Below are 18,548 nucleotides of genomic sequence, written 5' to 3' on the forward strand. Positions count from 1 at the left end.
TTCATGACATAGTAAATATCTGCAACATGTCTAAACTACAGATTGTTCTGTTGCTAGTATGGTTGGAGCCTCAGTGGTGAAGAAGAATGTTTAAATTTTCCTAGTGTGGACAACATCTAATAGCCTTCACTACTAGCATGGCATTAAAGCAAACAAAAATAGCATACAAGAACAGTAGCTGACTGTCCCTAAGTAAAGAGTGCTCTAAAACTAGTAAAACTAAATGACTTCTTTAAAATAATTATCATGAATCCTCCTGTGCCACCACCTTTTCTGACAGACAAGTGAAGCTACCTTTTCACAGAAGGCAATATGACAGAATGAATCATTCAAAGAAATCTTGGCAAAATTAAAGCAACTTCAGCAGCATATATGCTTGCTTAGCAGCTTGTAATAGAGAGTCTTGCCATTTGTTCATGAGTGACAAATTTATGAAGCCCAGCTGAAAATTTGCAACAAAGAATGTAGCCATGGATACTCCATTCACAAATGGTGAGGGAAGCTTGAACTCTTTCTGTGGCATACAAAAATTTTAATTAGGAGAACTAGTTGCTATACAACAAAATAGAAATCCTCACAGGGAAGAAAACAGACTTTTTGAAGTTGTAAAATCTGACGTAATTGCATTTTTGGATAAATGGCTCTGCTTTTTGCTAAATTTAGAAGCAGTGGAATATCAGCTATATTTTGGTTTTTGCACTAGCAAAACTGAAAGATGCAACTTCACTTTAGTTGTAATTCCCTATTCTTACTTGTCTAAAATTTCTCAGTTTTTCCTTTTGGTCTTAAAGCTTTTCATCCCAAAAGGTTAATTAGATAAGCAGGACTTTTATAAAATGGAAAAATTCTTAAACTTCTTTTGGCACAAAACTAAACCCAAAACCGAAGTTCAAAATGATAAATTTCACATGACTGGACTCACTGGGGAATGTAATTGGGGTAAATTTGAAATCTCTTTGTAACTAAGGCCTTATCTACACTACGGAGGTAAGTCGACCTAAGTTACGCAACCCCAGTTACGTGAATAACGTAGCTGGAGTCGACGTAGCTTAGGTCGACTTACTGCAGTGTCTGCACCGCACTGCGTCGTTGGGAGATGCTCTCCCGTCAATTTACCATACGTTTCTCATTCTGGTGGAGTACTGGAGTCAATAGGAGTGCAATCTGCAGTCGATTTAGCGGGTCTTCACTAGACAAGCTAAATCAATCCCCAATGCATCGATTGCAGCAGCGTTGATCCCTGTAAGTGTAGACAGGTCCCAAGATAAGTGACTAAAATACACTGTCTGACTATTCTGTGGTGTTACAAATGTAGCCATGAAATCCTGTGTAAAAGAACATTTGTCAATCCCTGGTGAATGAGAATTTTTCATTATGAAGTATAATGGCAAAATGACTGCCGTAAAAAAAAAAAAAAAAAAAAATCTTCACATGCAGTCAATGCACAAGAGTTCGTGAGTGTTAACTATATGTGGGAAGCCTGAAGAGTCTGTTACTACATTAAGATAATTTGGGACAAAAAAAATCTGGTCCAGAGTGCTATATTTTTTTTAAAGGACCCATTTTTCATTTTAACTTATAAACCAGTTAATGTTTGTTTGTAAATTCTCAGAATTCATTTTGTACTCTCAAGTAAGAGCTTGTAATTTTGGGGAGGATGTACACCTAGAAGACAGTGTAAAAAAGTGACTAATGCCTGCTTTATGTGCAAAAGTCAATATGACTTTAACTATGGAACTTCAAGTGGCACTTCCATAATACTGATTCTTATAACTATATCCCCGAGATGGGGAAACTAATTTATTGAGAATAATCACTGGCAGCATTTGAACCAATTGTACTCGTAGGATCATGCTGCAAGGCTCATTGGACCTTCAGGCTTCTTTCGGATGCATAGCTAGTATGAGGGAATGAAGAGAACATCACCTTTTTGGGCATTATTCTAATTGATTATCATTGTAGATGTGCCTAAACTCTTAAATCTTGGGCATAGTGATAGGAAACACTAAAATAATTTTATATTTTGGCTAGAAGTGGGTAGGAAGAAAGGTGTCACAACAGTAACCTGTTTTAAAGCTGTGTTCTAGGTCTTTCAGGGGACCAAGTTCCCCCCGGCTTTATAAAATATTTATAAAAGAAACAAATGTGATGCCATTAGATTCTTACCTGAGTAGTGTTCCATGCTATCATACTGCTGTCCACAATGCTTTGTTTGTTTGAAATAGGGTTCTTTTGTTCTTGTGAGTAGACAACAAGTTGGCTATTAAACATAAACCTCATTCTAGCACAGGGGTGGGCGAACTATGGCCCACGGGCCACATCTGGCCCACCAGCCGACTTAATCCGGCTCTCGAGCTCCCGCTGGGGAGTGGGTGTGATGTTCCCCTCTGGTGTTATCTGGACCGGTGATCTACTAGGTCACTTCAACCCTTAACTCTGGGAGCCAGCCTTACCCTGCTCTGCTATGGTAACCCCCACTCCTGGGCTGTTCACGCACAGCCTTGGGCATGTAAGCTGCTCCTTGGATTGTGCAACCGAATGACGCTAGCCAATATCTCCAGTCCCAGGCACAATCCTAGGAACCTCAGTCATGCAGTGTCCAGTTATACCCACTGGACACTGCAAACTTTGAGATCGTCAATTTAACAAAGAAATTGATATGTATCAGGTTTGTTATCCCAAGGGGAGTCTCCAACACGCTTCAAACCAAACTCTCAGCTTCAGGTAGAATAAACAGATTTATTAATTACAAAGATAAATTTTAAGTGATTATAAGTCAAAGCATAACAAGTCAGATTTGGTCAAATGAAATGAAAGCAAAATGCATTCTAAGCTCATCTTAATACTTTCAGTGCCCTTACAAACTTAGATGCTTCTCTGGCTAGTTGTCCTTGAGCCAGGCTCTCCCCTTTGGTCAGCGCTTCAGTTGCTTGGTGTGGTGCCTGTAGATGTAGGTGGAAGAGAGAGAGAGCATGGCAAATGTCTCTCCCTTTTATTATGCCCTTTCTTCCCTCTTGGCTTTGCCCCCCACCCCCTTTCAGAGTCAGGTGAGCATTACCTCATCGCAGTCCAAACTGACCAAAAGAAGGGGGGTGACTCCCTTGAGAGTCTAACAGATTCTTTTGTTGCTGCCCGGACCAGTGTCCTTTGTTCCTGTGAGGCTGGGCTGGGTTTGTCACATACCTGCCCTGATGAGGTGTGAACTGCCTCTCTGCTCTTGGAGAGATTTTTCCTGGGCTTATTTTAAGCCAGGAGGATACATTTTCAGCCTCATAACTACATACATGAAATTATAACCTATAACATTACTGTAACAGTTACTATAACATCACTATAACAACCATGCTCAGTGCATCAGGAGTCTTCTGAAAACACCCAACATGACAAACTTTGCATTGGATGCCACACAGTTATTTTACAAGGATGAACATGGGGGTTCTGGGTGTTCCCCGAGGTACAGAGTGTCACAGCAGAGACTGGGACTTGCCTCGCTCCCGCACTTGAGCTGGGCAGTGGGGTCGGTGGCTGCTCCGTATGTGTGTGCCACAGCTCTGTGCAGCTTCTGGAAGTATCGGGGCATCCCCCCGTCCGGCTCCTATGTTTAGGGATAGCCAGGGGGCTCCGTGTACTGCCCCTACCTCAAGCGCCATCCCTGCAGCTCCCATTGGCTGGGAACTGCGGCCAATGAGAGCTGCAGGTGTAGCACCTGCGGATGCGGCAGCATGGAGGAGGGACATAACGCGCTTCCGGTAGCTTCCTGAGGTAAGCACTGCCCGAAGCCTGCACCCCTGACCACCTCCCATACCCCAGCCCTGATCCCCCTCTAAACCCTTCGGTCACAGCCTGGAGCACCTCCTGCACCCCAAATCCATCATCCCCAGTCCCACCCCAGAGCTTGCACCTCCAGCCAGAGCCCTCACCACCCCCCCACCGCGGTCCAACCCCCTGCTCCAGCCCAGAGCCCCTTCCTGCACTCTGAACTCCTCATTTCTGGCCCAGCCCCAAATCCCACACCCCCTCCTGGATCCCAGCCCTGGATCCCAAAAATTTTGTGAGCATTCATGGCCCGCCATACAATTTCCATACCCAGATGTGGCCCTCGGGCCAAAAAGTTTGCTCACCTCTGTTCTAGCAGGATGTGAAAAGCCAACTATAGCTCCAAAAGCTGTCTTTGCTATTTCAGTGGCATGCATAGGAACACTCCTGAGGTCAGAGAGATGCCTTTTGTGCTCTCCATGAAAAAATGGATTGATTTATAATGTGATTATAATCCTTTCAGAATGTTCTTGTGCACATGCAACAGATTTATTTTTCTACTCTTCCTTTATTTTCAGACCATTTCAGCTGCACTGTGTGTATACTACCAGACCTTGTGAGCTGCCTGCCTGCTGGCTTGCTCTTTCCCATCAAAGCGTCGTTTAGCCTACAGGAGGGTGCTCTCTGGGCTGGGATCCAGAAAATCATAAGCATTATGCTGCAGTCTAGTTTCATGATCACATACGTTGTTTTCTGGGACCACTGATTCATTCAGTACACAAGATAATGAATATGCTTCCTCAATTGCTGAACACTATCTCCATTATTTGCTAGTACTGAATCAGACATACTTACAGAATTAGGTTTTTGCCACCGGGACATACTTCAGGAAGTTTGTCCTACAATGATAGTCAAATAGTTTTAGCAAGTCCCAACTGAATCCTGTCATCATGCTGTGCATTCTCATGGATTGAATTGAAATCTAGGCTTTTGTGGACTTAAACCATATTGAATGTCAAAATATAACTTAAAAATAGTTAGTGATTGTGCAATGCTCTGAAAATGTTGTTTAAGCTAGGAAATAAGAGGAAAGTTAAAAATACTACAGTAGAAAAACAATGGTGGTAAATATATTAATAATATAAATAGACATGATTAGTATTTGTTGAGGCTGATGCATATGTTTGGAATAAATCGAACACCCATGTTTTCAGATTGCATGAGCTTCTAGCTGAGTGACTCCCATTGTTACCTGATATTTCACTTTTCCAAAAAAGAAGCTGTAATTAGGTAACATTATTTACTCAGATTTGATCTATATTAACTTTTTGTCTTTTTCTAGGAGAAGATGGTGCAGGAAAAACTAGCTTAATAGGCAGACTTCAAGGAATAGAGGAGTACAAGAAAGGAAGAGGAATGGAATACTTGTACTTAAATGTGCATGATGAAGATAGAGATGGTAAGTATCGGTTGTGTGTCCTCAGCAGTAAGGAGATTTTAATTCTAAACTGGATGGGATATGGAGTTTTTAATTTCCTAAGTCACTTGCTCAAATTTAGCCCAGGCCTTTAGTAACACTTACCTTTAAGTGGCCGTTTTGTTTATGCAAAATGTGTGTCTAATTTCCAATACACAGGTATCTGCATAAGAGAAACCATCATAATAGGTACCCTCTGTTTAGACTGTCAGGGATAGAATGGTGGTGTGTCTTTAGAATACTTATTATTTGCATTACTATAGCCCCTAGGAGCCCTGATCAAAGACCAGGTCCCCATTAAGCTAGATGCTATACAAAGAGAACAAAAAGATGGTCTTTGCCCCAAAGAGCTTACAATATATGATGAGACAACAGACCAAGAGGAAAGTGTGAGGAAACAACAAGATAGTATTGGTCAGCATGGTAGACAGTAGTCTCAGCACATCAGTAGCCTAGGTGTCAAATATTTTGTAGACCTCATAGCATAAGATAGTTCTAAGGAGATATTTGATGTGGGAAGCTGAGGTAGATTTGTGGATGTTTATGGGGAGCCCTTCCCAAGCATGAGGGGCAGCCTGGAGCAAAACAGGAAGGTACTTGTTTGGAATTTTCAAACCAGTGGGCGATGTAGGCTGGCATTATGGGGATAGGAGGCAGGAAGTGACATTTCAGTAGTGAATGAATGGGGTGGGGATAGGATGTGAAGAGCCAAGAAAGTGAACACAGGTAGCTTATGTTTAATGAATTAGTAGGGAGAGCCAGTGGAGGGATGAAAAGGAGTGATGTGTTCAAAACGATGGGCTAGGAAAATTATTTTTGGACCAGCAGTCTGCATAGATGAGTGGAGAAAGATTGCATTTGTCAGTTTCAGAGAGAAGGATATTGCAGTAATTGAGGTGTGAGATGAGAGCCTGGATAGATAGAAAAGGCCATATCCACAAGAAATCATGCAGAAAGAAATTGAAAAATGTAGGGGTAGCCTGGAAATGAAGCTAGAGTGAGGTCCGAGTCAAAGATTACAGCCAGGTTACAGTCCTGAGTGACAGGCTGGTGATGTCTACAGTGATTGAGAAAAGGGGGGGGGGGGAGGAGGAGAATGAATAATAGTCTGTTTTAGCCATATAGAGTTTGAGCTCATAGCTAGACATCCCTGAGGAGCTGTAAGAAAGGCTGAGATTTTAGTTTGGACAGAAGGAGACAGGTTTGGAGTAGAGAGGTAGATCTGAGAGTCATCAGCATAGAGAGAATAGTTAAATTTGTGATTGTGGATGCGATTACCCAGGGATAAGGTGTAGAGGAAGAAGAGATGGGAACCCAAGGTCAGAGCCTTGTGGAATATCCCTAGAAATTTGGAGGAGGGTTGAAGAGGGTCCTCAAAGGACATACTGAAGGAGTGATTAGAGTGGTGGGAAGAGAACCAGAAGAGGACAAGATTTCAGAAATGGCATGGTTGGTAGCATCAAGGGTGGATTAGGGGTCAAGGAGGATAAGAGTGGAGTCTGGGTTCTGAGCTTTGAGGAAGAGGTTTTTGTAGATTTTCGTGAGGACTGTTTCAATGCAAGAAGCAGGATTGGTGTGGGTCTAGGATGGAATTGGAGGAGAGAAACTACCGACAGCAATTTTAGACAGTGTATTCAATGAATTTAGAGATGAAATGAAAATATGGCAGTAATTGGAGAGACAAATGGGGTCAATGGTGGCTTTTTTAAGATGGAAGAGACTTACACATGCTTGTATTGTGAGGGGAAAGAGCCAGAGAAGAGCAAGAGGTTAAGGTCGGGATGCGAGTTGTCGTGAACGGGTGGGATGGGGTTACTGCGGGAAGTGGATGGTTTAAAGGTGAGCAGACAAAATACTTCTGAGTATGTGATGGAAGAGGAGCATTGTGGGAGGGGAAGGTCACACATTCTGTTAACTTTCCCCTCGAAGAAATTGGTGAGATCCTGTGCAGAGAGAGAATTGGAGGAGAGAGAGGTTTTGAGGAATAAGTCAAAGGTGGCAGAAAGGCAGCTGGGATTGTGGGCATGGGATTCATCTAAGTTAAAGTAGAGCTGTTTTAGCTAGAAAGATAGCACGAAGGAAGAGAAATTCATAATGGATAAAGTCAGACTGGTCATGGGACTTCCTCCAGAGATGCTCTGCATAGCAAGAGCAGGAGCAGAGGAAGCAAATGTTGGCGGTGATCCAGAGGGGTTGGCAGGGCAGAGCTTGCAATAGGAGAGGGGCGCAAAAGTTAAGGGTGGGAAGCATGGAGAAAATAAACAACCATATTAACGGAAAAAAGGGAAGGGGGCACTGGGAGCAGATGGAAAAGTCATTAACACTGATGGAATGGAGGTCATGGGTAGTGACAGATTGAGGGAGTGAGGTGGCTGATGGACAGTACTGAAAAAGGGTAGGAGATTAGATCAGAGAGGGGGAATTTGGTAACTGATAATAGAAAGCAGTCCTTGGTGAAGACAGTCCAGTGAAATGTCATTTTGATGAGTTTCAGAGTAACAGCCGTGTTAGTCTGTATTCGCAAAAAGAAAAGGAGTACTTGTGGCACCTTAGAGACGAACCAATTTATTTGAGCATAAGCTTTCGTGAGCTACAGCTCACTTCATCGGATGCATCGAAAGCTTTTGCTCAAATAAATTGGTTCGTCTCTAAGGTGCCACAAGTACTCCTTTTCTTTTTGCGAATACAGACTAACACGGCTGTTACTCTGAAACCTGTCATTATGCAAGGCACTGCATTTAGCCGTATGGAGTGGAAATCTATCAACCCTTTCCACAGTATGCATCCGATGAAGTGAGCTGTAGCTCATGAAAGCTTATGCTCAAATAAATTGGTTAGTCTCTAAGGTGCCACAAATACTCCTTTTCATTTTGATGAGTGGGAGCATTGAACCAGGGCTGCAGTTTGAATGAAGAGTTGAGATCAAGGAAATGTGCAGTTAAAGGGTTGGATTGGGTCATCAACATGGAAGCTGAAGTCATGGAAGATGAGTGTGGAAGATGGTGAGGAGAGGAGATAGAGATCCAAGAGTCAAAATCAGTGGGAGAGGCTGATGGGTGGACTGTAGATCAGGGGTGTTCAACCTTTTTTTTTTTTTTTTTCCCCCCTCTGAGGCCCCTCTTGACATGCTGTAAAAACTCCAGGGCCCAGTGGGGGTAGGGGGGCCTCGAGGCAGGGCGTTGGGCATAGCTGTAGTTTGACTTCTATTTGGGGGCGGGCCACACAATCATTTTACAAGGATGAACATGGGGGTGCTGGGTGTTTCCCCCGAGGTACAGAGCATCAGTCAGAGATTACTGTGATCCTTCTAGATATCTCAAGAGAAAAGATGGAGGAGGATGGGTGTGAGATTAAGAATGGTGGTATGAGAGGGGTGGTGGAGAATGGTTACGTAAGGTGGAGTGGGTGGAGGTGAAGAGAGGGCCAGGATTTGCGTAAATGTCACCAGAGGGGACAAGGTTGCGGATGTGGGACTTAGGTTTTTGCTGGTGGGAGGAGTGGGAAGCTCAAGGTAGAGAGGAGAAAAGTAGGCAGAAGTGGTGGGGAACTGTAAAGGGATAAGGGGAACCACAAAGGTGGGATTGAGCCAGTGGGGATGAGAAGAGGAAGATGGATGAGGCACACTGGATAAGTGATGTGAAGTTTGTACTTCTGACTATGCTGTATTTACCGGTTATGTGAATAAACAATGCTCCGTATCCAGTGTTGTCAAACCAACACTCGTGATGAGCAATAAAAACAAGATTTTTAAGGAAAACTGCCCTCAATTTACTGAACCTGATAACTGTAAATGTTCCAACACTTTTAAATGACTCACCGGAGGAAAAATGTAATTAAAAATTAATGTTTATATTAAACTTAAGAACATAAGTATTTTTGGGAGGGGATATTTTGTATTTCTTGTAGGGGACTAGCTGTAAAGTATTCCTGTCCATTTCTCTTTTCCCCCTGCAAAAAATCAGGTTTCTGTTTCCTGTAATTCCACCTTTTGCAAGGCCTGGTACTGTTTCTGCCCTTTTGGGCACATCATGCCATGGCACACACTCTCCTTAGTACTTACGGGTATCATAGAGAAGGCTATGTCAACACTACAGCCGGAATTGACTTTCTGAGATCGATCCGCTGGTAGTCGATTTTAGCGGGTCTAGTGAAGACCCTCCAGATCAACAGCAGATCGCTCTACAGTTGACCCCCGTACTGTACCCCCGACGAGAAGAGTGAGGTAAGAACCGTCGACCCCCCAGTGGTAACTCGACCTAAGGTACGTCGACTCCAGCTACACTATTCACATGGCTGGAGTTGCATAGCGTAGGTTGACTTACCGCGGTAGCGTAGACATAGCTGAATAGAGAGAAGCAGTCACATTACAGGGAGCCATATTGGATTGTGGCCGCTCAAAGCGGGGTTGTAAAAGTGATCCTTCAGCCCTGATCTAGCTCAACTCTTAAGGGAAAGCTGATAGTTTTGAGCACTGAAGGCCTAAATATTCTTACTGTAATACTTGCTTTACACTAATACTCTGAAGACTAACATTTTAAAGTACTTGCAGATGTAAAATGTTACAGAATTTGCCAAGTATTATGTTGAGGTAATGTGCTTTCACTTTCAGGAACTTGCTCTGGGGAAGTTAGTGTCACTTTTTAAGGGTCTCTTTTTTTAAAGAAACCAATTTGTTGGCTGATAAATTGCAGACATAGAGTATGCAAAGATGGTGCATGTTCCTTGGGTTTTACGTACCGTCTCATGGAGACAAGGAGCTAAGAAATCTGATATCAGTAAAACTGTCAACACAATTCTAATATACTAACTCTGATCCAATAGACTACATTTTAAAAGGATAACTTACGGATTTTAGTTTCTTGTATTTTCTACTTTTTATTACAGATCAAACAAGATGTAATGTGTGGATTTTGGATGGTGACCTGTATCATAAAGGTCTCCTTAAATTTGCAATGGAGGCTAACTCTCTAAAGGACACTCTGGTTATGCTGGTCGTAGACATGTCTAGGCCTTGGACTGCATTGGATTCCTTACAAAAGTGGGCAAGTGTTGTAAGAGAGCATATTGACAAATTAAAAATTCCTCCTGAAGAAATAAAAGAAATGGAACAAAAGTGTGAGTATTTTAAAAAATAGAAACTGTTGAAATTAAATATACTTAATGCTTTTTTGAGCTATTTAACTTATGATGTAGACTGTTTTTATTCTTTGGAAACTCAGCAAAGTAACTATCTTGAGTTAGGTTATCTAAATTGTTCTATTAAAGTACCTTCAATGCATGAGTAGTATTTCTCTGTTTAGAAAAACTTTGAATTAGCATAAAAGTTGTAACTTCTAAAAGCCTTGATCTTCAAAGTTTTTTCTTGTAGTTCTGTTCAGACTGCAGAGCTAGGTAGATATCAGGCATTGGGGTTAAAAGGCAGCACATAGGCACTGTTTCCGCCTTCATCGCTTAGGTAATATTAATTGTATTTGCTCAAAGACCTTGTCTACACTAGAGAATTTTGAACCAATGATGTCTCTGTTCAGGCTTTCATGATGTAGTAAAAATGCCTGAGCCCTGTCTACATTAACTTTTGCACCATTGATAGCACTAGTGCTGGTGAGCATCAGCTGCTAAGTCAGTTAGATGTTGCAACACCAGGTGGAGCAGTGCCTAAAAACATTTACAAATCTGGGCCTAAGTGATACACTCACAGTGGTACAGGAAGTCTGTGGCAGAGCAGAGATTTGAACCCAAATCTCCCAGTCCTAGGCTAGGGCCCTAACAGCTAGATCATCCTTTTTAGGTAGAACTGTGCTTTGCTAAAGTGTACAGTACTGCAATAGTTGACACGGTTCTGGAATTGAAACCTTAAGTTAAATGTTAAGACGGACTACTCGTTTATATATTTGGTTAAATATCTGTAGAGACTTTGTATAAGGATGGATTATCATTTTGAGTCACATTCAATCATTCCTTCAAGGATTTTCTTAAAGGACTGGCTTAGTGGCTCTGATTTTTATAGGGGAGCCCAAAACCAGCTGCAGGATCTGGTCTTATTCTTTGGGTTGGAAGCATTATGGAGGCAATGTTCTCTACCTCAAGTAAAATAATGCTGGAGTCTTTGCCTCTGATTACCTAATAGTGTCCCTTACTGGGTGAATGTCACTGAAAGGCTATAAAGTGTTCCATCTGAAAAATAAATTTTGCCTGATTTCTTTAGTGCTTCTCTCTTTATTGAGCACATCTGGTTCTTGTGTTTGCTTGATTGCCTTTTTAGTATGTAGCCTTTCGGTTGCCTTCAAAACTACTATTTACTACCTATTTAGCTCGTTAGTTACATTGAGTCACTATCTTCAGGATAGGGCTGCTTGTTCTAACTGAGCTAGGAAGTTGCAATAAATTAGGGAAAATAGTATTTACACATCAATTATAATCTTTAAATGGTGGTTTTGATGTCCAGATATGGCCTAACTAGTTCTTCTCACATCATCTGGGTTTTTGTATTAAGTGATGTATCACTTTACATTCAGAAAAAGAAATAAAGTACACAAGTTAGGGAAATAATTAGATTTTCATTTAACAGGGGGGAAAAGACCCTGTCAACATTGCATTTAAAAATTTTGATCTTTAGATTTTCCTGATTTGTGTACTTGATTTCTCAATTTCAGTGGCATTAGTTTTTGTGTTTGATTTTGTTTTTTAATGCTTTAAGAAAAGGACAATGTTGGAGCAGCCTTTAACTAGGGCAACATGTTCTAAATCATTATAAGGTAAGGGTGCCATAAAATACTAGTTAAAAAAATAATTCCTAAAGTTCATGTGCTCAGTGGTTATTTTAGCACTCATAGTCTTAAAAATATTGAACTAATTTTCTTAGGTTATTTTTTCTTCCTCATTGTCTTTCTTTTATAGTCCTCAAACGTAGACAACTGAAGCTGGAAATGTGAGTTACAAAGGTAAAACATATGAGGAAAGCATTTACCCTACTTTCCTATTCAGATGGATGAACTAGTTGTACTTATGTTCTCTTTTAAAAAAATAAATAATCTTGAAATTTTCCATGGTCTTATTCAATTTAATTTCCAGAAGTGTCTGAGAATTATGAGCAATTGAAAATGTAGAGCAGTGGTCCCCCAACTTTTGAGGATTGCAGCCCCTCTGCCCCTGTCTGTGCCCCCCCCAGAGCCAAGGCCAGGAGTGGGGCCCTACCTCTGTGGGGGGTGGGAAGGACAGCAGTAGTAAGGGGGCCACAGCTGGAGGTGGGTATGGGGCCGAGGCTGGGGGCAGGAACAGGGACAGGAACGAGCTGCGGCCAGGGGCCAAGGCTGGGGGCGGGAGCAGAGCCCCAGCTGGGCTGTGGTGGGGGCCAGCAGCTGGATGCTGTGCCGCTCTGGCCCCAGGCTGGGAAGAGAGCTGTGGCCAGGAGCCAAGGCTGGGGGTGGTGCTGGGAACTGAGCTGCAGCTGGGCCATGGTGGGGGTTGGCAGCAGGGCCCCTGGCCAGGTGCAGAGCCCCACCGAGGCTGGGGATGGGTCAAGTGTGGAGCTGGGGCCACGGTAAGGCTGGGTGGCACTCCCTGCCTGCCCCCATAGGGGGCCCGCCACACTGTCCTGAATGTTCCTCCGTGCCCCCTAGGGGGCACACCCAACAGTTTGGGGACCTCTGTTGTAGAGGAAACTTGAACACGTATATTTAAAAGTGGATTCTTGTCAGCAGACATCGTTATCCCTATGTTAGTGGATCCCATGCTTTTATTATAGTAAGAGTAGTAGTGACTGCTTTAGTTAACTGCTTCCATTCTCCAACTATTTTCAGTCGCTTCCTGGAACTTGCATCTACTGACCTAAAATTTCATGTTTTTTATTTAAGGTGAATGTGTGTTGGTTTTTTTTTTTTTTTTTTTTTTTTTTTTTAAATAAATGAAACTGCGCAACCATTTCTTAGTGCAGGGAAGGGGGCACATAGGGAAGGCTTTTCTACTGTATTAAAAATGTGGAGTAGGAACTCTAGCTGCATAGCAAAAAGTGAACTATAGGATATGCTTAGGTTAGTCTATGGCCAGGGCATATTAGAAGTCCTACCCTCCATCCATGCAAAAGTTGTAAAGGGTTGAGAGAGGGCTCTTGTGGCCCTCCTAAGGTTCTGCTAGAGGAACAGGAAATGAGCTCTTCTTCTGCAGACATTGGTTCCATTGCTGAACATTCTAAGGGTACATCTACACTGGGATAAAAGACCCGCGGCTTGCCTAGGTTGGCTGACTCAGGCTTGCGGGGCTTGGGCTGTGGGGCTTAAAAATTGCCACGTAGACATTTGTGCTTGGGCTGGTGCCTGGACTCTGGGACCTTCCACTCCCCCACGGGATCCCGCAGTTGGGCTCCAGCCTGAGCCCGAACAGCTACACATCAGTTTTTCAGTCCTGCAGCTGCCCGCAAGCCCCAGTCAGCTGACCTAGGCCAGCTGTAGGTGTTTAATTGCTGTACAGGTGTAGCTTAAGTGTGTCTCTTCTCTGCAGCGCTAACTTGAGTGATTAGCACCTGGGTCAGCCTAACTCAGGTGTGAGCAACAACACTGCAAAGCCATATTCAAATTACTGTCCTCACTGGTGCTGCATTCATGTATGTGTATCGCTCGGACTTCTAGGGGCCATCCCGTTGTGCTGCAGTAAGTTGAACTGCGCTCATTCTTTCCCTGGGAGAACTTGTCTGTAACTTTTGGGGCCACAGAGGGAATTGTGGGCAGGCATTTGAGGACTGTCAGCACTTGAGTTGCATCCTCATTGGAAGGTGGGTGGGTTATCAGCCCAAGTGAAAGCCTCACTTGGATTTTAGGCTATATTTCCAGATGAGCCAGCTAACCTAGGCTGAAAGAACCACCATGCTTGAATGAGAGGATTTTATATAGACAGGAGGATGGTTTGGGGCAAGACTTGAGTAGGAGTCTGAGTTTGCATGAAGATATACTCTAAGAACTTCACAGCAGAGCAGCTTTCTTTCAGGCTCTCAAAGGCCACAGGAGAGAGTAGGAGAAAAGCTAGCTCATCTTGGAGATGAGGCTTGGGAGGCCAAAGAGTCCTTGAAATGATTTCACATAGAAAAAATGTTACATGCTGGGCTCAAAGTACAATGATGTAAAGCTCCAGCAAGTTCCTGTTTAAAAAAAAATAATATTCTGCTTGGATCATAGTGCTTTTCCATGCAAATCCTGGGTTGTTTCAGTGACACCCATGACCCCTTCCATAAGATCTGGCCTGTCTAGAGTCACCATAGTTCAGACCTGCTAAGGAATGTGGGACTGCAGATGAGCAAGACTCCATCTAGCAGGTCTATAGCTGGAGCAGGAGCCTTATGGAGCTCTCAAGCTCTTCCGGAGGAGGGACTTTACTCTGGTGGTCTTAAGAAGTGTGAAAGCTGGTTCTCCACAGCACCTGTGTTTGCAGGAGAGGTTCTCCCTCTTGTGAACATGAAAGGTGTGTGGGACAAGGCATTTTGGTAGTGTCCACCTAAATATCTCCAAATCATGGAATTGGGGTTTGGGAAGAATCTAGGGAAGTCAGTTTAAAAAAAAAAGTTTGCATGGCAAGTAAGGAATTGAGTAAGCTTTTACTATGCAACCTTCATTATGTCCCTTTGAGCATATTTATTATTGTAGCTTTTAATTACCTGATCATACATAATTTCTCAAGTTGAGTCATTTGTTGTGTGCATGTACTCTACTATATACCTTACAGTCCATGAAACTCATTTACATGAACAACACACTATAATCAATACTTATGATATACAATAAATGAATCATAAAAATGTAGAGCTGGAAAGGACCTCAATAAACTATCTAGCGAACCCCCTCCATACTGAGAAAGAACCAAGTATACCTAGGTCATCCCTGACAGGTTTGTCTAACCTTTTCTTAAAAACCTTTAATGACAGGGATTCCACAACATTCCTTGGAAGCCTATTCCAATATTTAACCATCCTTATAGTTTTTTCCTAATATCGAACCTAAATCTCCTTTGCTGCAGATTAAGCCAATGGCTACTTGTCCTACCTTCTGTTCTCCATGTCCACTGTTGATCACTGTCCTCTTCATAACAGCGCTGAACATATCTGAAGACTGTTACCAGGTTTCTTAAGACTAGTTTTTTAACCTTTTCTCATAAATCAGATTTTCTAAATCCTTTATCATTTTTGTTGCCCTCCTCTGGACTCTCCACTTTGTCCATCTTTCCTAAAGAGTGGTGCACAAAGTTGCACACGGTACTCTAGATGAGGCTTCACCAGTGCCAAGTAGAGTGGAACAGTTGCCTCCTATGTCTTACTTAAGACACTCTTGTTAATACATCGCAAAAAAAGTTTAGTATCATTCTGCAACTGAATCACATTTTGTTTTTTTGACTCTTATTCAATTTGTGATCCATTGTTATCCCCAGATCCATTTAAGTGGTACTACTGCCTAGCCAGTTATTCCCCATTTTGTATTCGTGCATTTGATATTTTTTTCCGAAGTGAAGCACTTTGCATTTGTCTTTACTGAATTTCATCTTATTGATTCAGGACCAATTCTCCAATTTGTCAGTCATTTTGAATTCTAATCCTATCCTCCAAAGTGCTTTCAACCCCTCCCAGCTTGGTGTCATCTGCAGATTTTATAAACCTACTCTCTACTCCATAAACCTACTCTCTACTCCATTAATAAAAGTATTGAATAGTACCAGACAGACCCATGTGGGACCCCACTAGATACATTTCTCCCCCCCCTCCCAGTTTGACAGCAAACAATTGGTAATTACTTTGAGTATCGTCTTTCAATCGGTAGTACTCCCACCTTGTAGTAATTTCATCTAGACAACATTTCCCTAGTTTGCCTATGAGAGTGTCATGTTGGGATTATGTCAAAAGCCATACCAAAATCAAGATATATCGCATCTGCTGCTTACCCCCATCCACTACACCTGTAACCCCGTCAAAGAAGGAGATTAGGGTGCTTTGGCATGTTTGGCTCTTGACAAATCCATGCTGGCTGTTCCTTATAACATTATTCTCTAGGTGGTTACAAACTGATTGTTTAATTTATTCCAGTATCTTTCCAGGTATTGTGAAGCTAGGCTGATTGGTCTATAATTTGGTAGATTCTTTTTGTTCTCCTTTTTAATGTACTACGTTTGCCCTTCTTCAGTCTTCTGGGACCTCACCTGTCCTCCATGAGTTCTCAGTGATAATAGCTATTGGTTCTGAGATTGCTTTAGCTAGTTAGTTCCTTAAGTACCCAAGAGTGAATTTCATCAGGGCCTACTGAGTTGGATACATCTAACTTACCTAAATATTCTTTAACATCTTCTTACTGTATTCTGGCTTGTGTTCCTCCCTACTTGTTAATATTGTATTAAGCATCTGGTCACAGTTAACCTTTTTAGTGAAGACTGAAACCAAATAGGGATTTAACACCTCAGCCTTCTTGATACTATCCATAATTAGCTCTCCTTCTCTGCTAAATAGTGGACCTACACTTTCCTTCATCTTTTGTTTGGTCCTAATATACACCTCTACCCCAATATAACGTGGTCCTCGGAAGCCAAAAAGCTTTCTGCGTTATAGGTGAAAACGCGTTATATCGAACTTATTTTGGCCTCAAGCATTTCCGTTATTAATACAGTATTTGACACAAGAAGTTTTATTCTTGGTGTTTTTTTAGAAATGGCGCATCTGATGTTGTCCTTCACATCAAGCCCAGGGTCGGGGCTCTCAGCCGCACAACCCTGCTGGGGTCGGGGCTTGTGACCCCCCACATAACCGGGTCACGACCCCCAGTTTGAGAACCAATGTTATAGACAAGACAGAGAACCATTTTTGCTTCACCGCGTTATATCCGAATTTGTGTTATATTGGATCGCGTTATATCGGGGCAGAGGTGTATTATAGTACCTTATCTATCTTGTTGCCTTTTATGTCCCTTGATAGGTGTAACTCATTTTGTGCCTTTGCCTTTCTGATTTTGTCCCTATGTGCTTCCGCTATTCTATTTTATTCATCCTCTATAATTTGTTCATGTTCCTATTTTTTGTAGGATTCCCTTTCGATTTTTCAGGTTGTTTAAAGAGCTCCTGGTGGAATCAAATTGATCTTCCTATTTTTCCTTCTCATTGGGACAGTTTGCTGTTGTGCTTTTAATATTATCTCATTGAGAAATCGCCAGCTCTCCTGAAGTCCTTTTTCCCCCTTGATATGCTTCCCATGGGACCCTACCTACCAGTTCTCTGAGTTTGTTAAAGTTCAGTTTTTTGAAGTCCATTTTCCTTATTCCGCTGCTCTGACCCGGTTTTCTTAGAATCATGAAATCATCATTTCATGATCATTTTCATTTAAATTCCCTTCTAACTTCAGATTCAGCCAATGCTTCCCTGTTAGTCAGAATCAAGTCTAAAATGGGTTCCCCCTAGTTACTTCCTCCACCTTCTGAAATAAGAAGTTGACTCCAATGTATTCCCAGAACTCATAGGAGATTATTTTGCCATATTACTGTACCAACAGATACCTGGGTAGATAAAATCCCCCATTACTAACCAGGTCTTGTGTTTTGGGTATGTGCTCTTTGTTCTAGAAATGCCTCATCCGTGTCTTCCTCCTGATTTGGTAGTCTATACCCCTACCATGATGTTGCCCCTAGGTTTTTCCCTTTTGTCTTCACCCAGAGAATTTTAATGTAATTGAATAACATAAGAGAATAGTAGTCAAAGGGTATGAATAACATAAGCTCATAGTTGTGAATTATAATGTCCTGCTGTACCAGCAAACTTTTATGAAATTAATCTCATAATTAACCATCTCGCTGTCTGAAATGCAGCTAAAGCAGGCGCTGTGGCTGTTGTGAAAATGTGTTTACAAAATTAGTAAAATACATAACTTTAAGAAAAGAATATGCATATGTACAAAACTGAAAAAAGTTTGAATGTCTAAGGTTGTAGAAAATATGGTGTTTTTGAGGAGTAAAATGTGGTTATGTAATTAGACTATTGCATGTGTGCAGGAGGGTAGAGTTGAGGGTACAACCTTATGGTGTTATCACTTACTAACTTTGGAATGCCTAGTCATGCCGCCTTAAGCTTTTCTTAATGTTTTAAGTGAAATTTATACTGCTAAAATTCAATCTCTACACACAATTCTTATCTTTTTATCTACCACTATTCTGCCTGTTCCCTAGTCGTTGTTCTCTGTACCACAGTGAACTTTACAAAAAGAAGTTTCAATAGTAGAGTTTAGTAGAAGTTCTTTGTACTTTTTGTTAATCCATACAGTTTGTAATTCACCCAAATAATATGGTCTGGTTTAGGCTTTCAG

At 42.0% G+C, this 18,548-nt stretch overlaps 1 protein-coding gene across 1 annotated transcript in view; it reads left to right on the plus strand.

Annotated features, from left to right (window-relative positions):
- The window catches only part of DYNC1LI1 (dynein cytoplasmic 1 light intermediate chain 1), a 56,463-nt gene that overhangs the window by 12,901 nt on the left and 25,014 nt on the right, over window positions 1–18,548 (plus strand). The window contains exons 3-4 of the mRNA XM_037890369.2: window positions 5,099–5,215; window positions 10,118–10,348. Coding sequence (XP_037746297.1) covers window positions 5,099–5,215; window positions 10,118–10,348 — 348 coding nt within the window. The remainder of the gene's footprint in view (window positions 1–5,098; window positions 5,216–10,117; window positions 10,349–18,548) is intronic.

Source organism: Chelonia mydas, chromosome 2 (genome assembly GCF_015237465.2).
Source record: "Chelonia mydas isolate rCheMyd1 chromosome 2, rCheMyd1.pri.v2, whole genome shotgun sequence".
NCBI lineage: Eukaryota > Metazoa > Chordata > Testudines > Cheloniidae > Chelonia > Chelonia mydas.